The sequence below is a fragment of the Elephas maximus genome, chromosome 7, assembly GCF_024166365.1.
Source record: "Elephas maximus indicus isolate mEleMax1 chromosome 7, mEleMax1 primary haplotype, whole genome shotgun sequence".
NCBI lineage: Eukaryota > Metazoa > Chordata > Mammalia > Proboscidea > Elephantidae > Elephas > Elephas maximus.
Window position 1 is genome coordinate 35,099,245 of NC_064825.1, and position 23,795 is coordinate 35,123,039.

The following is a 23,795-nucleotide window of genomic DNA, read 5'->3' on the forward strand; positions in this document are numbered from 1 at the left end:
AACGTAGGAAGCCAACTAAGTGTATGCCCTACCTTTACTAGCAAGGTAATAATCTTTCCACAACTGGTCTCAAGACTCTAGTTCACACCAGGTGGGGAATGCAGATACACAGTAATCAGGCCACCTGTGCCTTGTGAGGTGCCCACAACACTCATTACTGATCAGTCAGGACACTTTTTCTCAATAACTAGGGCCTCAATTACTGTTACTCAGTCACAATGGACCCATGAGACAAAACCTATGTTTTGTTTATGCGTTAAGTAATTTTTTCTGGTTGATACCATGCTTGCTTCTAGAAAAACTCCAATTTCTACAGCACTCATTACTGATGAATCAGGATATTTTTTTCCTCAATGAATATGACCACCATTACTGTTAAATCAGCTGCCTTTGAGTCCATTCCAACTCATGGAGACCCCATGTGTGTCAGAACTGTGCCCAGTTTTCAGTGGCTGATTTTTCAGCCAGACCTTTCTTCCGAGGCACCTCTGTTGTAGCTGTTGTTAGGTGTCATCAAGTCAGTTCTGATTCATAGTGACCCTATGCACAACAGAATGAAACACTGCCCCGTCCTGCACCGTCCTCATGATCGCTGCTATGCTTGAGCCCATTGTTGAAGCTATTGTGTCAATATATCTTGTTAAGGATCTTCCTCTTTTTCACTGACCCTTTACTTCACCAAGCATGATGTCCTTCTCTAGGGACTGGTCCCTCCTGATAACTTGTCCAAAGTATGCGAGATGAAGTCTCATCATCTTTGCTTCTAAGAAGCATTCTGGTTGTATTTCTTTCAGGACAGATTTGTTCGTTCTTTTGGTAGTGCATGGTATATTCAATATTCTTTGCTAACACCACAACTCAGAGGCATCAATTCTTCAGTCTTCCTTATTCATTGCCCAGCTTTTGCATGCATATGAGGCAATTGAAAACACCATGGCTGGGAACAGGCACACCTTAGTCCTCAAAGTGACATCTTTGCTTTTTAACACTTTAAAGAGGTCTTTTGTAGCAGATTTGCCCAGTGCAATGCGTTGTTTGATTTCTTGACTGCTGCTTCCATGGACGTTGATTGTGGAGCCAAGTAAAATGAAATCCTTGACAACTTCAATCTTTTCTCCGTTTATCATGATGTTGCGTATTGGTCCAGTTGTGAGGATTTTTATTTTCTTTATGTTGAGGTATAATCCATGCTGAAGGCCATAGTCTTTGATCTTCATCAGCAAGTGCTTCAAGTCCTCTTCACTTTCAGCAAGCAAGGTTGTGTCATCTGCATAACGCAGGTTGTTAATGAGTCTTCCTTCAATTCTGATGCCCTGTTCTTCTCAGATTATCTGCTCCCCCTACAGATTGAATAAGTATAGTGAAAGGATACAACCCCTACACACACCTTTCCTGAGTTTAAACCATAGCAGTATCTTGCTCTGTTCAAATGACTGCCTTTTGATCTATGTACAGGCTCCACATGAGCACAATTAAGTGTTCTGGAATTCCCAATCTTTGCAATGTTATCCATAATTTGTTATGATCCATACAGTCGAATGCCTTTGCATAGTCAATAAAACATAGGTAAACATCTTTCTGGTATTCTCTGCTTTCAGCCAGAATCCATCTGACTTCAGCAATGATATCCTTCTTTCCACGTCCTCTTCTGAATCCAGCTTGAATTTCTGGTATTCTCTGTCAATGTACCAGTGCAACTGCTTTTGAGTGCTCTTCAGCAAAATTTTACTTGCACATGACATTAGTGATATTGTTTGATAAATTCCTCATTCAGTTGGATCACCTTCCTTTGGAATAGGCATAAATATGGATCTCTTCCAGTTGGTTGGCCAGGTAGCTGTCTTCCAAATTTCTTGGCATAGACGAGTGAGTACTTCCTGTGCTGCATCTGTTTGTTGAAACATCTCAATTGGTATTCAGTCAATCTTGGAGCCTTGTTTTTTGCCAGTGTACTCAAGCCTCCAAACTTTTGGTTAGCAATCAACTGTGTTAACTGTTTGCACCACCCAAGCCACAAAAAAACCAAACCCATTGTAGTCAAGTCAGTTCCGACCCATGATTGTATCCCATTCAGACTCCTCAATTACAGTTTCTCAGTCACAAATGACCCATGAGATAAAACCTGTTTTTGTCCATGTGTTAAATAATTTTTTTTATAGTTTGTACCATTCTTGCTTTCAGAAAGATTCCAGTAAAAGACGTAATAGAACAAAACTACCGAAACCAGGATCAAAGAACAAGAATGAAGTAAGGAGGAAAGGTGTGTCTAGAAAGCCTAGGCTGAGGGAACCTATTGCAAAGGAGCAGAAAAGTTTGCTGTCAACTTCTGAACAGCCAGAGTGAAAAGAAAAAATAGGTTACAAAACTCTAATGAACCCCAGTTATTTTTTTAGGAAATACAAAGGTTTTCCTGACCTTGAACTCTAGGAGGCAGATCTAGCATAGATTTGAAGTAAGGTGCATCAGCCAGTTTAATGAGCATTGTCTTCACCCATCTTGTCAGTGTTTCTCAAAGTTCTCTAGACTGTCAGAATCAGAATCTTCTGGGGTGCTTGTTAAAACTACAGATTCCTGAGCCCCACCCCAACTCACTGAGAATCTCTGGGAGATAGGCCTAGAGATCTGCATTTTAAACAAGCTCACTAATTTATTCTTCTATATCTTCAAGTTTGAGAACACCTTGTTCTTCAAGGTGGTTGTAGTTAACAGTGGCTTAATGCAGTGGCCTTTCCTGACTTTACTTGCATCTTATCAGGGAACAATGTTTACACTAGAGGAGTCTCTAGTAGAGGAACCCCAGGCCTCAGGCTCCAGCAAGGAAGATATTTGGAGGTTATAGAGGCTCTCAGTGCCCCGATAGTAGGGAAGCAGGGCTCTGTGTATACAGCTGGGTTTGGAGTGAGCTGTCCTCTGGGATTTCAGATGGCCACAGGCCACAGAGGGGACAAGTTCCACCTCAGCCCCAGGATCTGCCATCTACAGCCCATGGAGCCACCAGCCCACAGTAGAGACCTGGGCTCAGCTGACCACCAAGGCCAGAGCCCCTACACCTTCCCTTCTCTACCCATGGAGGGCAGACAGAGTCCATGAGCCACCCAGGTGGCAAATAGCCCGAGCATTTGAAACATGCTACCTTCCTAGCCCTACCCATTGCCCTGTGCCTCCCCACACCCCAGCACAGGCTGGGATCTGCAAGGAATCTGGCTAAGGGAGACAATCATGTGTTCTTTCCTCTCCCTTCCCACAGGTTTGGAATAAATTGCCTCATCCAGTTTGAAGACTTTGCCAATGCCAATGCCTTCCGCCTGCTCAACAAATACCGCAACAAGTACTGCATGTTCAATGATGATATCCAAGGTAGGTTTCCACCCTGCCTGACAAAGCCACTGGGAACTAAATCCTTTTCACAGGCTCAGCTGAGTACCAAATGTGGGGCAGGGGTCATCTCAAAGCTGGTTTGCTGGCAGCAGCTCTTAGGAAAGAACATTAAGCCTGGATTCGGCTCTCACTTGACTAATTCTTAGCTATCTGACCTTGAACAAATCTCTTAACTTTGCTGATCCTCAGTTTCTGCATCTATAAAATGGAGATTATTACAGTTTCAGAGATAGGTAAGAATTATATGATGCAATATGTGTTAGAAATTCCAAACAATGTTGTCATTTACCAGCTAGTTGAACTTGGACAAGTCACTTCTCTGAGCCTCAGTTTCATCATCTATTCAATAGAGATGATAATAACTGTTATGAAGATTATTGTGAAAATTTAAAGAGCTAATCTATGGAAAATAAAAGCACGTAAGACTTATCAGACCAAATCATCAGTCACCATAAAAATAGTCTTCCCCACCACAATAATTTGCATTCATATTTTCCAAACATAAGGTGTGTCCCTGTGAGGGCGTCAAAACAATTCCTTCTCTGAACGCGGGTGGAATGTGTGCTGCCCTCAGAGACATGGGCAGCAGGGGCCAGGGGCGCACCAAAAGCCATGGTGAAGCATCTTCTAGTTCCTGGTCAACTTGGTTACCTGTTCTGTGAACCATTAAACACCTGCGGGCACTTGTCTCTTGCTATGGAGGTGCCAGTATCTGAAACTAGAGTGAGAGGGGTGGCCTCTCTGGAATTACCTCATCTGATGCAGGACTTCTCATTCCTAAAGGCAATAAGGAGCATCTGGGAGCTGTTCCAATTATTTTGTAAAGTCTAAGAGAAACTGCGATGAGTCCAAATAGGTTATTATTTAATAAGTGAAGTTTACAAGCAAAGTCTTTTAAAACCAGGGATGTACATCATATAAAAAGAACAAGCTGAAGGCAACAAGTGCCCTTGATGGTAAAAGATCAGCCAACCTCTCATTTTGTAGATCGTTCCTTTAGAGGTCCAAAGAGGTCACAACCTTTCCTCCAGTGAGTTAGGGTTGTCCCTACAGGTGATAAGAGGACTCAAACCCAGACAGTGATAGCTAAGGTTTATAGCTGAATACTTGCTGTACAGCAGGCACTTCACTCATATAATCCTACTAACAATCCTATGAGATATTATCATTTCTGTCTTATAGATGGAGAAATCGAGGCACAAAAAGATTAAGTAACTTACATAGCCAGTAAGTATAGAGTTGAGATTTGAACCCAGGCATTTGGACTCTAAATTATAAGCTCATAACCATCCACCATACTGTTTCTAGATCTTATATTACAAAACCCAATGCCTCTTCCCTTCCTATGGTCTATATTATGGGCTATAAGAAATGTGGTAAATGATTTTTCTCTATTTGTCATACATTTTTAAGAGGCAGAATATCACAGTTATGGTATATTACTAGATAATTAATGTAAAACTATATAGCTTCAGTGCTTGAAGACTGGGTGCCCAGAGAGGTGGGAGTCCCGGAAAGGGAGAGGTGGGCATGGCAGCCCCCTATCCTAGTTACCATTCTGCCCCTCCTGGCCCTGATGTGTGGGCCTGGGACAGGCATTGGCTATGCTAGCACAGCCTCATTCAGACCAACTGGGTACCTCTGCACAGACAGGGTGCTACTGTCCAGGAAGCCCTGGCTAGAGGGAGTGAAGCACTCACTTGTCACCTGCCAGCCACCTCACCGTCAGGCCAGCAGGCAGGGGTACTTGTACAGCCCTAGAGGAAACATCTGCCGGCTGGCTTCTGACTGGCTCCCCCATTGTGTCACTCAGCCTTGAATCAGCAGCAGGACAGCATTTGTCTGAGCCCGCTGGGCTGCCAAGGCCAGAGGGTGGAAGAGGAAAACAAGTCCAAGTGGGCTGCACACCTGGTGCGCAGACATCCAGACGTGCAGACCCACATACAGCCACGTATGTACACATCCTCATAAACACATGCAAGGGAACACATCTGGGCCTGGCACTCTATCCGCCCCCCACTCTGCTGCCAGAGTGATCCTCTAAAATGAAAATGTGACTAAGCTACCTCAAGCAGCACTGAGGGCATTGGCAAAAAACAAGGCTCCAGGAATTGACAGAATACCAATTGAGATGTTTCAGCGAAGGGATGTAGTGCTGAAGGTGTTTGCTTGTCTATGCCAAGAAATTTGGAAGCCAGCTACCTGGCCAACCAACTGGAAGAGATTCATATTTGTGCTCATCCCAAAGAAAGGTGATCCAACAGAATGCGGAAATTATCAGACAATATCATTGATATCACATGCAAGTAAAATTTTGCTGAAGATCATTCAAAAGTGGTTGCAACAGTACATGGACAGGGAACTGCCAAAAATTCAAGCCACATTCAGAAGAGGACATGGAACTAGGGATATCATTGCTCATGTCAGATGGATATTTGCTGAAAGCAGAGAATACCAGAAATATGATTACCTGTGTTTTATTTACTACACAAAGGCATTTGACTGTGTAGATCATAACAAATTATGGATAACATTGTAAAGAATGGGAATTCTAGAACACTTAATTGTGCTCCTGTGGAGCCTGCACATAGACCAAGAGGCAGTTATTCAAAAAGAACAACGGGATATTGCATGGATTAAAATCAAGAATGGTACACATCAGGGTTGTATCCTTTCACCATTTTTATTCGATCTGTATGCTGAGCAGATAACCCAAGAAGCTGAATTATATGAAGAAGAATGTAGCATCAGGATTGGTGGAAGACTCATTAACAACCTACAATATGCAGATGATACAGCCTTGCTTGCTGAAAGTGAAAAGGACTTGAGGCACTTAACGATGAAGATCAAAGATGACAGCCCTCAGTATGGATTACACATCAACATAAAGAAAACAAAAATTCTCACAATTGGACCAATAAGCAACATCATGATAAACAGAGAAAAGACTGAAGTTCTCAAGGATTTCATTTTACTTGGACCCACAATCAACACCCATGGAAGCAGCAGTCAAGAAATCAAACAACATATTACATTGGGCTAATCTGCTGCAAAAGACCTCTTTAAAGTGTTAAAAAGCAAAGATGTCACTTTGAGGACTAAGGTATGCCTGACCCAAGCTGTGATATTTTCGATTGCCTTATATGCCTGTGAAAGCTAGACAGTGAATAAGGAAGACCAAGGAAGAATCAATGCCTTTAAGTTGTGGTGTTGGCAAAGAATATCGAATATACTGTGGACTGCCAGAACAAACAAGTCTTGCCTTGAAAGAAATACAGCCAGAGTGCTCCTCAGAAGTGAGGATGGCAAGACTTGTTCTCACGTACTTTGGACATGTTATCAGGAGGGACCAGTCCCTGGAAAAGGACATCATGCTTGGTAAAGTAGAGGGTCAGTGAAAAAGAGGAAGACTCTCTGCAAGATGGATTGACACAGTGGCTGCAACACTGAGCTCAAACATAGCAATGATTGTGAGGATGGTGCAGGACCAGGCAGTGTTTCGTTCTGTTGTACATACAGTTGCTATGAGTCAGAACCGACTCCACAGTACCTAACAACAACAACAACATCCCCCCACCCATTATGTTTAAATAGAGAGCTCACACTCCTTCATGAGAAAGTTCACACCCCTTCAGTGAAAGGATAAGGCTTCAGGGATCTGCTTACTTGTGCTTCCCTCTCCTCTAGCTCATCTCTGTCTCTGTCTGCTGACCCACCCTTCACTCTTACTTTTCTGACCGCCTTACCCATCTTTTCTCTCATATTTGGAAATTCTGCTCAGGATACACTTTCTCATTATCTTTGTCTGAGTAACTCTCATTCATCCTACAAGACTTAGCTCAAGGGTCTCCTGCCCCAGGAAAGACCCCACATCGACCCCTGCTCCCCCTATCTGATCTGGATGTCCCCAGGTGCTCCTATAGCCACCTGTTCTCACCTGTCAGGAATCTTCCCACACTGTACCCCAAATGCATCTACTGAGCTATCTGTCTCCCCACAAGACAGTAAGCTTCTAGAAGCAGGGGCCTTGTCTTATCTATTCTAGCACAATGCTTGACACATTAATTACAGATGCTTAATTATTTGAAGAATGAGTAAAAATTGATGTTCTCATGTGGGTGTGTCTAAACTGCAATTCATTTGGGTGTGTCTACACTGCACACCTGCCCCTGCAGCCTCGTTTGTCCAAATCATCCTACATACAGTCATATATAAGTGTACCCCCACGTGTGGGCATACTGAGACATAAATACGTATTCATGTGTGTACACCCTCATGCATACACATATAGCTTTTTAATTAATTCATTTGTTTAAATACATTTGGTTTTATTTATGTCCTGCCTATACCCAGCTAGGGAGCCCTGGTAGTATGGTGGTTAAAGAGTTTGGCTGCTAATTAAAAGGTTGGTAGTTCAAATCCAGCAGCCATGCCATGGGCAGTCAGTTTCCATAAAGGTTTACAGCCTTGGAAATCATATGGGACAGTTCTGCTCTGTCCTATAGGGTCGCTGTGAGTCGGAATTGACTCAACAGCAATGGTTTGGTTTGGTTTATAGCCAGCTTACTGTGGAGTCTATTTTGTTCCAGTCAAGGTCAGCTGGGATAGTTTTCTGGGTCCCACAGCAAACAGAAGAGACGCTGCCCGTTCTTTTCCCAGAAATTAAAGCTTAAAACGATTAATCTAGAACTGGTGAGGAGAGCTGGCAAATAGTACTGGAATGGCAGGAGCCCATAATATCCACCCTTTGATTAACAGCCTGACCTTTAAATGTGACCATGTAATTAATACCAGTAAAGAGATGGGCGTGGACATGCACTGCCCCATTCTCCTTCCAAGAAGGACTTTTGCTGCCCCAGCTGCCCGGAGGGCTATCAGCTGCTTCAGGTAGTGTCTCAGCTTCAGAGAGCCACCTTGCCTACAGTCGTGCCCTTCCAGGAGCAGCCCTCACCCATGATGAGGGAATATAATGGCCGGACCATTTCAGCCCAGTGAAAGACAACCCTGATGAGACATTTTAACTCCAGAGCTCCCCTCAGGGGTGGCTGAAGCTTTGGGTCGTGCATTGCAGCTCAACTTCTCCTTCTGTCCAACCCTCATTTTGCACCCTCCTTTTTTTTTTTTTTTGTATACTGTTGATCCCAAGAACATCCTGAACACTAAGTTAGGTCTCAGAATCTGCTTTCCAGGAAACCCAAACTGTAACAGATAACAACATTTTGTAATCACAGACCTTTAGGTTTAAAAAGTGCTTTTCACCCACATGCTCACTAGTTCCTCACAACAACCACCCCCTTATCCCGTCTCCCATAGAGAGGACAGACATTGCTATCCCCATGTCACTGATGAGGATGCTGAGGTACAGGAGGCTAAAGGTTTACTCAAGGTCATGTAGCCAGACAGGCACAAAGCTGGGACTAGAACCCAGGTTTTCTGACTTGGAACTATCACCTCTTTCCATGACACCGGGCTGCCTAATTGCTGTCTTGTGTGTAAAGCTGTGGAGTGGGTACTCTTGGTAAGGGTTAAATTTAAAAAAAAAAATTTTTTTTTTTTAGGCCCCACAAAAGTATGCGTATCACTGCTCTCAAGCATCCTACTGCTTTTCCCTCTCCTCATCTATCCCATCCCCTCCTCTAACTCCTACAGTTTACAGACCCAAAGATGAGGTCCAGAGAGGAGAAGGGACTTGACCACGGTTACAAGCTGGTTAGTGATGGGTCCAATATAAGAAGCCTATATTATTTATTCTCATTGCTAAGTGGGCAGTTAGAAGACAGGGGAGGAATTCCAGGACTTCTGGGTCAATATGGAAAATTAAGCCCATGCTGGAACTGTCCTCCTTTACCTTCAAATACGAAGTAAGGAGAAATGAAACATAAAAATACATAGCCATGGTTGCACAACATGATGAACACAATGTTGCTGAATTGTACATGTGAAGAATGCTGAAATGGCAAATGTTTTGTTACATATGTATTTACCATAATAAAAACAAAATACATAACCACGCTCAAACATAGGAAAGGAACACCCCCCACACAGAATTGGAGAGTGCTGGGAAAGAAGAAAGGAATGGAGGAAGGGAAATACAAATCACAGTAGTAAAAAAAAAAAAAAAAAAAAAAACACGACATTGCCATCGAGTTGATTCCAACTCATAATGATCCCATGTGACAGAGTAAGGCTGCCCCCATAGGGTTTCCTAGGCTGTTAATCTTTGTTGGAGAAGATTGCCAGGTCTTTTCTCCCATGGAGTGAATAGTGGGTTCAAAAGGCTAACTTCTCAGTTAGCAGCCAAGGGCTTAACCACTGTACCACCAGGGCTCCTCTTCACAGTAGTAAATGGGAACCAAAACTGTGACACTCAGGAGCTGGAGACAGACCCAGTCCACCCAGCAGGACCTTGACAGGTTCTCAGAATCTGACTAGAACCCTGCACATGGCGGGGGCCAACTCCAGGCCCCCACGACAATGAGACTGGGCCATGCCGTGCCTGCTGTGAACAGCTCTGTACACAGCCCCACCTCCCATCCTGGGTGGAACAAGGAAAGATGTAACTAAGGCCCCCGATCCCTACTAGGCTGAGCTCCATGAAGGCAGGGCCGTGGCCTACAGCCCAAGCAGGAATTCAGAGCTCGGTTGGTTAAAACAGTCTCCCAGCCAATTCCTCTGAACCACAGCACTGGGGAATCGCCTGTCCTCCAGGGCTGGCTGTGGGGCTGGGCGCCAGAGCCCCAGCACCTGAAGGAAAACGGAGCTCCCCAGGTTTGCTGGTTGTCTCCTGCCCTAGCCTCCAGCTCAGACTCATGGAAAGCCCAGGCCTGGGCTGGTCCGTGGTGAGTAGGGCTGCCGATGCGCTGACTCATTGCTGGCAGCCTCTTCAGGAATTCTGGAAAAGGCAGAGCTCAGGTGACTTTTGTTGTTTCAGCTGGGACCAGGGAAGCATCTCCACTCTTAGCAGAGGAAAGAGAGGCCTGGAAGGGGGCAAGGCAATGGGAATGGTCATGCTGGGGGACAAGCCAGCTATGTCCTTGGGAGGGAGAGCTGCACGTGAGGAGCCTGGTCCAAGATGCTGCTGGCCTAGTGACTCCAGGCCCCCAGCCTCCATGTTCAAGCTGCCCACACAGGGTGGCTGGAGATGAGAAATCCCAGCTCGCTTGTCAGTTCCAAAACCTCCACCCACCCCACCAGCTTCCCTGGACCTGCACTGTCCCCCAGTCCTGCCATATCCCAGGGGCCAAAAGGCTGTATTAGGCCATCATCACCCCCTTATACTTTGATAAATTTTTACTTGTGCTTAACTGTCAGACATCAGATAAGTCAAGCCTAGGTCTGAATCCCCACTTATATGCTTCGTGGCTTTGGCCAAGTAGCTTGAATTCATGGAGCCTTGTTTTCCTCATCCTTGAAATGGACATAGTAGCATTACTAGCTGAGACTGATAAACAGCCAGTACCCCCAGAATGGCCAGGATGCTTTGGTAAAGCCAGCATCCATACTGGTTGGTTGGAGCCTAAGCCAATTCATTGTTAAGTATTTCCAACATCACCCTGTTTATTTCACAGGTTGTTATAAGGACTAGTATGTATAGGCAGGGACAGGCATGAGACAGTACTCCATTAGTGGTAACCATTACTATTATCTCTGGTACAACACATATGTAGAGAGGGATGAAGAGAACTGATTTAACCTGTCACCTATCAGAAAACAGACCCTGTGAGTTGAAATCTGAGAAAGAGGCGTTTCGATGGAGGTGAAGAGAGGGACTCACGTGAGCACAGGGCTGGGAAAGCCAGAAGAAGGAGGCAGAGGCCTCTGGGCGCCACAGGAAGCTCTCCAGGATTCATGCCCACCTCATATTTCTCCACTTTCCCATACCCTATTCTTCCAGCGCATTCAGTTACTTGCTGTTCCGTGAACATACCAGGCTTTCTGCCAAATCTGTGACTTTGAACGTACTGCTCCCTCTCCCTAAAGCACTTTTCTGTTGGCTAGTTTCTTTTAGTTTTTAAAGGCTCAAATGTCACCTCCCCCAGGATACTGTACCCAGGGCCAAGCCTATTCCATAAGCACCTAGATGACTCCACTCTTCCCTGGAGCCTGGGAGTGACACTGGACAGTAATCAACTTTGCTGACTGCTCCAAAGTTTCCCAGGGATCTGGATGGGGCTCTCAGCCAAGTGATGTGAAACATATCCCTGAAAGAGGATAACCTTGGCTGGGGGAGCTGTTTGGGATTGACCACAGATGCCACAGTAGGGAATGGACAGATAGCCAGGAGTGGCCCAGCCACCAACCACATTTGCTGAACAGCAGTTCCAGGCCTTTTCTTTATTTCTGTCCCCCAGTGTAATGTACCCTTACCTCTTCAACCTCATTTCTCCCCAGTCGACAAAGCCTTTCTTTACGTAAAATCCTGTGTCCTGAGGCTATTCTTCACTTCCAGGGTTGTCCTCAGCCAGGAGGATGCATCTCTTGCGTCCCATCCTGGCTCCTCTGAGACCTCCCCTTTAGCCTATTGTAATAGTTAAAACCTTAAAGAAGTTGAGAAGATGGTAATTATTCCCTCCAGTTCCTTCCAAGTTGTGGCAGAATAGGCCTAACCTCACCTTCTGCATGGGTCAGGAACTGTTCAAGAGAGTTCAAGGGCTCCAGACAATACCCCTTGTGCCACATAAACAGGGCTAAAGGAAGACTTGAATTTTCTGAACATTTATACTGGTAACTCCTTGAGAACAAGATTGTTTTATTCATCTCTTTATATATGTAAAGCTAGGTCTAGAAAAGGCACTCAGTACTGCTAATGAATAATGAATGCAGTAGCTGGCTGCTGTGGAAGGTAATTCTTGAAGATCATGAAAGCATGCCTGGGCTTTTAGTAGAAGATGTCCAGTTCTGCTGTGGGCCCAGGCCTCCAAAGGCACCTTGGGCAGACCTTGGTGGAGCTGAACTCTCCCTGATCCTCTTGATGCCTGGGACAGCAGTCTTGCCCTCACCTGATAAAGCAGTTAACTTTTCCCTTCTCCTCAGTAGCTCTGGTTCAGCATGGAAACTCCTTTAACTTTGCCAAAAGTGACTCTTAAAAGTAGACTAGAAACTACATTTTCAGCTTGTCCTTTTCTGCTGTTTCCTGAACTTACAACCTCAATTACTCAGTTTGCAGGAAATGTAATTATGGAAAGCTCCCTCTTAAAGGAAAACTTGTTTTTCTTTTGTCATGAGTGGGGGACAACCAGTTATGCCTTCTCCTGCCCATGGCATTTATGGCACAAGCCATGTTCCAAACATCCCTGGACCCTCAGGCTTCTCAACATGTTGTTGTTAAGTGCTGTTGAGTCGGTTCCAACTCACAGCAACACTATGTACAACACAATAAAACACTGCCTGGTCCTGTGCTGTCCTCACAATCATTGCTATGTTTGAGCCCACTGTTGCAGCCATTATGTTAATCCATCTCATTGAGGGTCTTCCTCTTTTTCACTGACCCTCTACCAAGCATGATGACCTTCTTCAGGAACTGATCCCTCCTGATAACATGTTCGAAGTATGTGAGACAAAGTCTCGCCATCCTTGCTTCTAAGGACCATTCTAGCTTTACTTCTTCCAAAACAGATTTGTTCATTCTTCTGGCAGTCCATGGCGTATATTCAATATTCTTCACCAACACCTATAATTCAAAGGGATCAATTTCTTCTTCAGTTCTTCTTTATTCATTATCCAGCTTTCACATGTATATGAGACCATTGAAAACACCATGGCTTGGGTCAGGTGCACCTTAGTCCATAAAGTGACATCTTTGTTTTTTAACACTTTAAAGAGGTCTTTTGCAGCAGATTTGCCCAATGCAATGTGTTATTTGATTTCCTGACTGCTGCTTCCATGGGCGTTGATTGTAGATCTAAGTAAAATGAAATCCTTGACAATTTCAACCTTTTCTCCATTTACCATAATGTTGGTTATTGATCCAGTTGTGAGAATTTTTCTTTTCTTTATGTTGAGGTATAATCCATACTGAAGACAGTAGTCTTTGGTCTTCATTAGTAAGTACTTCAAGTCTTCTTCACTTTCAGCAAGCAAGGTTGTGTCATCTGCATATTACAGGTTGTTAATAAGTCTTCCTCCAATCCTGATGTCCCATTCTTCTTTATATAGTCCAGCTTCTGTGATTAAGATTGAATAAGTATGGCGAAAGGCTACAACCCTGATACATACCTTTCCTGATTTTAAACCACACAGTATCCCCTTGTTTGTTAGAATGACTGCCTCTTGGTCTCAACATGGTTACCTCCAAAAACCTAAGCAGATTCCTCTCCTCTCCATTTTTAAAAATCCCTAGCACATAGCCCCGGGGCAGGGGGTGGGGGAGGTGTTACCATTGAATCAATTCCAGTTCATAGCAACCCACATGTGTCAGAGTAGAAGTGTGCTCAATATGGTTTTCAACAGATGATTTTTCAGAGTAGGTTGCCAGGCCTTTCTTCTGAGGTGCACTGAGTGGATTCGAACTGCCAGCCTTTCCATTAGCAGCCAAATGAGCTAACCGTTTGTGCCATCTAGGGACTCCACATATCCTAAGAGCCCCCTACATGTGAAATTTAATAATGGAGATGGTAAGGCCATTGGCCAGACTTTACAGTTTGGGTTAAGAACTGTTTTTTCACCCTTGAGTTCTGATCTGTAATTAGGGTAACTTGACATCTCAGAGGTGACCTCAGAAGAGGATCCCAGAAGGAAAACCATGAAGAAGTAGCCAGTGAGTGGCATCCCAGAAGCCAAGTGCAGGTAGAGTTGCCTAAAGGAAAGAATGAACCACAGTATCAAATGCTGCAAAAAGGTCAGGGAAGAGGAGGGCTGAGGTTTGACTACTGAATGTGGCAAGATGGAGGTCCTGGAGGAGCTTGACAAAAGGTAGGGAAAGTACCTTGATTAGACTGGAGTTCAGAGAGACTGAGAAGAAAGGAAATAGAGGCAAGGAGTATATTCAACAATTCAGAAAGAGTTTGGCTATAAAAAGAAGAAATATGATAGAAGCTACATTGGATCAGGGAGGGCTTTTTAAAGATGGGAGTTTTACAACTTATTTGTATTCTGAGGGGAATGATCCAGTAGAAAGAGAGAAACTGAGGATATATGGAAAAGGGGAGAGAATTACAGGAACAAGTTCCTGAGCAGACAAAAATGACAGGATCCAGTGTGCAAATGGAGGTGGCTTTAGCCAGGTACAGGAATAAGTTCATCTACAGTAATAGGAGGAAATGCTAAATATATAGACATGGAGGCAGACGATTTAGAGACTTGGAGGTGATGGGGTTCAGAAGTTTTCTCCTAACCGTTTCCATTTTGTTTCTACTTCCTCCTACTCATTTTCTGTTTCGGGGCGGGGGGGGGGGAACGAGAGCAAGTTTACTACCTATTTCATAGAGCTGTTGTGAAGATTAAATGAGCAATGTAGTCAAGCACATAGCAGACAGCCAGGGTCACAGTGAGCAACCAATAAATGGTAGTTGTCTGTAGCCTTTTATTGAAATTTGTGAGTCTTTTCTATCAGGTAGCCTGTTGTCTTCTTTTCCCCACCCCTTCCAGAGTCACAGCTGAACACTTACATTCACTAAGTGCACTTTCCTCTGCTCCCACCACCACCGACCCCTCAGTTCTTCTGCAGGAAACCCTCGCCAGCTGCCTTCAGCCAGAGTCAGGGAAGGCTGTCTGATCTACATGGAGCATGAGGGGCTGGAAACAGCACCCAGGTTTCCCTGCTTTGCTTCCAACTGGTGACTGATCTGGGAAGCCATTGTCCCCCTCCATAGACCCTTCTGACGCTCACTAGTTATTTTTTTAAACTCAGCCCAAATGTTAATCTCCTCTGTGGTGCATTCCCTGCTTCCCCCTACCACTACCCCATCATTAACCACTCCTTTTCCCGCACATCTACCTTTTATCTAACCCGAATAAAACTGGGCAATATCATGGCCCGGTATCATTCTTCATCTGTACAATTAGCTATTGAGTGTCATGATCTCCAGCTTCTTATCCATCACTGAATGTCTGTGGGCAAGGCCAGTTATTCAGCCCACTGGTTCTAACCCTGAAGACACCCAAGGAGAAAAAGGCCCTTCAAGAGTGTAGTGTCGCTGGGAGCTTCTCTGGTGGAATGTCTTTGGTGCCATCTGGTGGCTATTTGCTTTGTGCATCTTCTCCCTTCCAGAGGCCAGGAAAGCTGTCCTGAAAGCTAAACCAATGGGCTGAAAACCCCCTCTCTATGCAATGGAAACCAGTATTCTACCTAGCAAAACCATCTAGTTCTCAAACTTTAGAAAGTTTACTTCTCATACTCTAAAGGGAATACAAATCATCTGGGGGGTCTTTTGAAATGCATATTCTGAAGCTAAAATAAAAGTGGGTTTTGAGGGGCAGACAGTAAGATGAGATGGAGTTATTTCTGAAACAGATAAATGGGTAATAGCCATCATAATAAGTGAGAAAATGATGGGACAAAATGTATTTTATGATTTTTGCTAAGAGTCACACAATTCTTCTTGCTACCTCTTCAAGTGATTTAAATATTTAAGTTGCTTTTTGATGCTTTCTTGGATATTGACCTGGTGTTTCTTTTGAATGCAGTACAATGCTGAGCCTGGCCCATGATATAGCAGTTTTACTTGAGTTCACTATGAATCAGAATCAACTCAAAACAGCAATGGGTTCTACTTGAATTAGATAAAAGTAGATATGGGGACCAGAAGAACTGGATGGTGCCCAGCTACCATTGCTGAACATCTTGATCAAAGATTCTGTAGGAGAGTTCTGATCAAAAGGGGAAAATAGAGAACAGAACTTCAAATTCTTGAGGAATCCAAGCTTTCTGGAGCCCAGGGGACTGTATGAATTCCTGAAACTGCTGCCCTGAGATACTCTTTAAAACTTAAACCAAAAATATCTCCTGGAGTCTTCTTAAAACCAAACAGTAGTTTAGCTTAAAGCTTAGCTAGTAAAAAAAATGTCTGCATTGCCCGGGATAAGTAAAGCATTATTGAAGAAGAAGAACAAAGTAGGAGGACTCGCACTACCTGATCTCAGAGCCTCCTATATATAGCTATGGTAGTCAAAACATTCTGGTACCGGTACAACAACATATGCATTGGCCAGTGGAACAGAATTGAGAATGCAGATGTAAATTCATCCACCTACAATCACCTGATCTTCAACAAGAGCCCAAAGTCCATCAAATGGGGAAAAGACAGTCTTTTTATAGATGTCCACCTGCAAAAAAAATGAAATAGAACGGATATCAGGATACAAACCATAACTAACAACACACAAATTCCAGAATATAAGCTAGATAACTGAAATTTTCTAAAAATTAAACACTTATGCTCCTCAAAGGACTTCACCAAAAGAGTAAGAAGAGAACCTACAGACTGAGAAAGAAAAAATTTTGGCTATTACGAATCCGACAAAGGTCTAATCTCTAAAATCTACAGGAAAATCTACCATCTGTACAACAAAAAGACAAATAATCCAATTAAAAGATGGGCAAAGGAAATGAACAAACACTTTACCAAAGAAGACATTCAAGTGACTAACAGACACATGAGGAAATGCTCGTGATCACTAGCCATTAAAATAGAGAGGTGCAAATTAAAACCACAATGAGACACCATCTCATCCCAGCATTAATGGCACGAATCAAAAAAAAAACAGAACATTACAAATGTTGGAGAGGCTGCGAGGAGAATGGAACTCTTATGCACTGCTGGTGGGAATGCAAAATGATATAACCATTTTGGAAAACAATATAGTGCTTCCTTAGAAAGCTAAAAATAGAAATACTATATGATCAGCAATCCCACTCCTAAGAATATATCCTAGAGAAATAAGAGTTGTCACACGAATAGACATATGCACACCCATGTTCATTGCAGCATCGTTCACAATAGCAAAAAAATGGAAACAACCTAGATGCCCATCAACAGATGACTAGATAAACTGTGGTACATACACACAATGGAGTGTTACCAATGATAAAGAACAGCGATGTATTATGCAACAATAAGAACAACAATGAATCTGTGAAGCATCTCATAACATGGATGAATCTGGAGGGCATTATGCTGAGTGAAATAAGTCAATCACAAAGGAACAAATATTGTATGAGACCACTATTATAAAAACTCACGAAAAGGTCTACACACAAAAAGAAACAATCTTTGGTGGTTACGAGGGAAGAGAGGGGTGGGGATGGAAAGACACTAAATAGACAATAGATAAGTAGTAACTTTGGTGAAGGATAAGACAGTACACAATACTGGGGACGCCAGCACAACTTGTACAAGGCAAGGTCATGGAAGCTCCACAGACACATTCAAACTCCCTGAGGGACTGAATTACTGGGCTGAGGGCTGTGGGGACCATGGTCTTGGGGAATGTCTAGTTTAATTGGCATAACATAGTATATAAAGAAAAGTGTTCTACATTCTACTTTGGTGAGTAGCGTCTGGGGTCTTAAAAAGCCAGTGAGCAGCCATCTAAGGTATTCTACTGGTGTCACCCCTTCGGGAGCAAGTGAGAATGAAGAAAACCAAAGACATAAGGGAAAGATTAGTCCAAAGGATTAATGGACCACAACTACCACAGCCTCCACCAGACCGAGTCCAATACAACTAGGTGGTGCCCAGCTACCACCACTGACTGCTCTGACAGGGATCACAATAGAGGGTCCTGAACAGAACTGGAGAAAAATGTAGCACAAAATTCTAACTCTCAGAAAAAGACCAGACTTACTGGCCAGACAGAGACTGGAGGAACCCTGAGTATATGGCCCCCAGACACCCTTTTAGCTTAGTAATGAAGTCATTCCTGAGGTTCACCCTTCACCCAAAGATTAGACAGGCCCACAAAACAAAACAAGACTAAAGGGACACACCAGCCCAGGAGCAAGGGCTAGAAGGCAGGAGGGGACAGGAAAGCTGGTGATAGGGAACCCAAGGTCAAGAAGGGAGAGTGTTGACATGTCGTGGGGCTGGTAACCAATATCGTAAAACAATATGTGTGCTAACTGTTTAATGAGAAGCTAGTTTGTTCTGTAAACCTTCATCTAAATTTCCATTTAAAAACACACACAAAAAAAATGCCTGCCTTGAGCATTGTGCTCTTTTAAGAAGTATCTGCGTGGGATCAATGTGACAATTGGAACTTGAAAGATTAGATGGGAACCTTACGCGGCAGTGAGTTTAGGTTAATGAGGGAGGAATAACTCAGAAAAGCAGAGTGAGAATGGCTGCACAACTCAAAGAATGATTACAGTGTCACTGAATTGTACATGTAGAAATGGTTGAATTGGTATATGTTTTGCTGTGTGTATTATCAACAACAAAATAAAAAAAAATAGTAGATATGAAGTGGGAGAGGGAGAGTGGCTAATGATGCCTGAAGGAAACAGGGAATGCTTCACAGAGGAGATAAATATTTGGGCTAAGTCTTAAAGAATAAATAGTGAGCTGCAGAAGTGTCCTACAGATGGTGGGAACAGCATGGGCAAAAGCACAGAAGTGTGAAAGTACGTGGCATGTTTAGGGAATGGTGAATAATGAAGCTGGTACATAGAGTACACATAGGAAGAAATGAAGCTGAAAAGGTAGGTTGATACTTATACTTTTCTACACATTAGTTAACAAAAAAGCACATCATGAACAGCTTCTTTGTAATAGTCATCCCACTCGTAATCATTTAATAATTTCTTTAGAAAGCAGGAATGAACCTGGCCCATTTTGGTACTGCTTGTATCCTCAGTGATCCAGAGTCTGGTATGTAAGTGATGCTCAGTTAGTAAATGAATGCAACAATTTCCAAACAATGACCTCTGACTAACTGTGTTATAGTCATTTGTGTCCAAGCTGTGGTAAACAGTGAGTTCCTTGAAAGCAGGGACCCTGTTGATTTCTCTCTGTGTTCCTCAGTGTCTGGCATGGTGCCTGTTAGGAAATGCACACTGAGCTCTTTGGGGACAGGAGGCCCCAGTACTCCTCAGCTGTGTCGTTGGGACCCTGCTGACAATTCAGCAGTCCTTCTAGGCCATAGTTGTGTGAAGACGAGAGAGCCTGTACCCTAGATTCTAGGAAATGTGTTCCTGCTTAGGCCCCTATCTTCTGCTGTCCACGATGATGAACATGCATTTATTAGGCTCCAAAGGTTTTCCACACCCTCTATCTCAACCCAACACACAGCCTCTAAGCCATGCACAAATCCAGCCATGTCTTGGGAGAAGGCCCTACCCCAGAGCTAGCAAAACGCAAACTTTTGGAAACAGAGAAAATAGAAAATCCATTCATATTCCTACCCTTCAACCATTGTCTGCATTTTGTAGTTCCTTCCAGACCATTTGCTTGTATGTGTATCTCATTACAATTAGAATCATAATATGTATACAGTCTGAAGTTGTGTTCCTTCCAGTGAATTCAGTGAAGCATAATTTAATTGTGGAACACAGGCCCTAGAGCCTGACTCCCTGAGTTCAAATCTTGGCTCTGTTAAACGATCTTAAACAACTCACTAAACTGCTCTGTGCCTTATTTTCCCTATCTGCAAAATAGGAACAATAATGAGGATTAAATCTTAACATATAAAGTACTTAGAACATTACCTCATGTTAGTTACTAACTTCATAGCGTTTTCCATGTTGCTTCATGATTCACATATTGATTATTTTTAATCACTCCAAAGTATCCCATTGAGTATCTACACTAGCTAATTTACTTAACCATTACTCTTTTGTTAGTTATTTAGGTTATTTCCAGTCATTCTGTATTATAAATAATACTAACATAAATATGAAGCCCTGGTGGTACAGTGGTTAAGACCTACAGCTGCCAATTAGAATTCACCAGGCGCTCCTTAGGAAACCTATGGGGGCAGTTCTGTGTCCTGTAGGGTCTCTATGAGTCTGAATCAACTCGATGGCACCGGGTTTGGTTTGGTCAGTCATAAATATTTAGATTTTTTCATACAGATTCCCAGAAGTAGAGGCATGAGGTCAAAGGCAAAAATTTTTTATGCCTTTGGTCTATCTTGGGAAATAGTTTTCCAAAAAGGGTTGTAGCACTTTTCATTTGTTTATGATTCGTTTTATTTTTGTTGTTGAGAATATATACAGCAGAACATACACCAATTCAACAGTTAAGTGTTGTAGCACTTTAAAATGTCTCCAACAATGTATGGTGGGACTTTTTACTTTTCACTGCTCCCTCGCTGGCCCTAGATATCATTTTTTTTTTAATTTCTGCAAATTTAATAAGCCATAAATAGTATCACTTCAATTTCCTTTTCTTTGTCCATCATGGAGGCATCATATGGGCAGTTGTGATTGTGATACACTTTATTGTGAAATCTCTGATTCTCCCAGTCAGGATCCAAGCAGGGTCATACCAGTTATTTTAACAGAGAAAGCTTAATATAAAGAATTGTTAATCATGTATTAAAGAACTGAAAAGGCAAAAAGAATTTGTAAGGCAGAAGTCTGCTACCACCTATGAAGCTAGATGAACAAAAGGAAGAGGATAGAATTACTAAAACTTAGAAATCTGGAGGCGGCACCCTGCAAGGCTGAAACTCAGACTTCTGAGGAGGGGGCATTGTTTGGTATTGGTGTCTCTGAGCTCAGAGGAGGGGTTTCGAGGACCTGGGACCCAGACTTCTGAGGAGGACTGGCTGATGCTAATGTCTCCATGGCGCACACTATGAGACTAGTTCTACAGTGATAGGAAAACTCACAAATGAATTCAACTGCCACTTCTGGAACAAGCTGCTGCCTTGGAGATGAAGAAGCAAGGTTGTGGGGGTGCCATTTTTCGCAAAAACAGAATACAAGATGTTCAGGTAAATTTAAATTTCAGATAAATAACTAATCTTTTTTTAGTATAAATATATCCCAAAGATTGCATGGAATACACTAATACTAAAAAATGATTCATTGTTTATCTAAAACTCAATTTTACCTGTGTCCTATTTTATCTGGCAATCCTACAAAGCTGGGGTAATGCTGACAAGAATAGAAAAAAGTGTTCCTCCCCACTTCCTTTAGCACCCCCTATTGGCAGAGCCTAGCATAGAGCCAGTTGGCAAAGCTGAGAAGTGGTTTGCAGATTCCCAGCCCCCATATCACAGAGTAAAGAAGAATGGGTTTGAAGTTGAGAAATAATTATCCAGTAATTGGCACAGTCTACCCTTTTGGGTATTTAGCATCCATATACACCCTTCTGCACATTTAAACTTCCAGATGACAACAACAAGAAAAAACAACTTTGTATTTCTGCATAACAAAATACAACTCTTTCAACAAATGAAGATATTCTCACACTTCGACCAAATTGGGGAGATGCACAGTCTCAACACTGTATTCATCTCTGGAAAATAGTCACACTATCCATCTCTGGGCTTAGTTAACTATTCTTAAAATTCATTCAAAGTCACATTTGAAAATTCTCTTACCTAAAGACTAAATTGTAGAATTTACCTCCAACAAAACTTTTATAAAGCAATAGGGAGAATGAGAAGGGAGAAAATAACTAACATACACAGTTTGTTTCTGTAACCCATCATGGGCCATAGTTGATATTTATAACATTCTTCATCAACCTTCTATTTCATGTTTCTTTGCCCCCAGGCAGGATCTCAGCTGCCCCCCCCCCCCCCGCCACCTTTTTTCCTTAATTTATTGTACGTGAGGTGAAAGTTTACAGCGTGAATCAGTTTGTCATGGCTCATGTTCTTCACCTAGTATGGTAACCCGAACTTCCATTTCTGACAGATCTGAATCCTCACTAGTCCTGCCTCTCTTTAGTTGCTATAGTTTTCATTAATAGTTACTATTGGGCATGAAAGTACTAAGCAACACCCCAGAGAATCCCCTGGGCTCCAGATATAGTCCTCCCTGCCCCCAGTTGTATAGTAGTAAGCAATTTCCTTTGGGCTATCAGGATGCCCATTGGTTTAGTGGCATAAAGAACCCCAAATGACCAGGTGGCAGTCTCAGCTCCCAATTCAGTAGAACCATATTGTGAACACTAGTGGAAACATTCCTCTCTTGGGAATCATGACCTCCAATCCAGTAGAGCACAAAGTTGAAGAGACAGGAAGCAAAAATTCTAAAAGTGGATTTTTAGGTGAAATGGTATGAGGAGCCACTCCCACTTCCACCTTTTTATTTCCAGACCCATGTATTCTAGTTATGGGATAAAGAGCACAATGTATTGTTTGCTCAGTCAAATCACATATTGCATCGTACAGAATAGAATTTCATATCCCCTTAGTGTGTTGCCTCAACTAAGTAAGTCTACAGTAGGCCATTCTATTGGTGTATTAGGCCAGCTGCTTTTGAGTGATGGAGTACATGTTAAGACCAGTGAATTCCATAATCATTAGCCTATTGTTGTACTTCTTTTACTGTGAAATTAGTTCCTTGATTAGAAGCTTGTTGTCTAGAATATCAGGATGGTGAATGTCATTCCATATATCTCAGATGATGGTGATGGCAGAAGCATTATAGACGGGGGAGGAAAATCCAGATCCAGAATATATATGTATTCCAATAAGAACACATCTCTTTCATGTCTATGATAGAAAGAGTCCAAAGTAATCATCCTGCCTCTAGGTGGATCCTCCCCCCTACCCCGGGAATGGTGCCATAGGAGCTCAGTGTTGGTCTGCCATTGACAGTTAATCATTCAGCAGTATCAGTAGCCAGGTCAGCCTTGATGAGATGAAGTCCATGTTGCCAAGCTTATGAATAGCCTCCATCCTTGCTACCATGGCGACTTTGTACTTAAGCCCATTGACCAAATACTGGGTGGCTGGGAAAAGATGCTAACATGCACAGAACACACCATTTAATCTACCTGAATATGGAGAGCCTGTTCCCAATATGCTCTTTGGGGAGTTTTTATATGGGGTATAAATATCTTCACATTCTGCCTATTCCAAGGTGTCCATCCACATATCCCTTCTCCAGACCTCCTTGTCACCAATCTTACTATTTTGTTCTTTCCAAGTCCTTCACCATCATGCTAAACCATTAGCAACTGCCCATGAATCAATGTGAATCCTTGGACCAGACAAAGTAGATAACCAAATGTACCATTTGAAGTTATATCCACTGGGAAGATTTCACCACTACCATTTAAGGCTACCTTTTACTGGGGCTGTGGACTTGCAGCCATCCAGTTCTGGTTTGTGCCAGCATATCATGAAGAACAGTCTGTAAACCAAGCTCGAGTTTTTTTCTCCATGATCATAAGGAATTCTCAGTGAGGCCTCAGGTGTGGATTAAGGGAGAAGGAGCCTGAGCCATCTGTTCACACAACTTACTTGTACCTTCTGGACATGCTCGAGCCTTTTGATGATGGGATGCTATTGGGAACACC

General features: G+C 42.9%; 1 protein-coding gene across 3 annotated transcripts in view; it reads left to right on the forward strand.

The window, feature by feature from the left end:
* ME3 (malic enzyme 3) overlaps positions 1 to 23,795 on the forward strand; it is a 250,131-nt gene that overhangs the window by 191,354 nt on the left and 34,982 nt on the right. For all 3 annotated transcript variants that reach the window (XM_049889593.1, XM_049889592.1, XM_049889595.1), the window contains one exon: positions 3,248 to 3,357. In XM_049889593.1, coding sequence (XP_049745550.1) covers positions 3,248 to 3,357 — 110 coding nt within the window. The remainder of the gene's footprint in view (positions 1 to 3,247; positions 3,358 to 23,795) is intronic.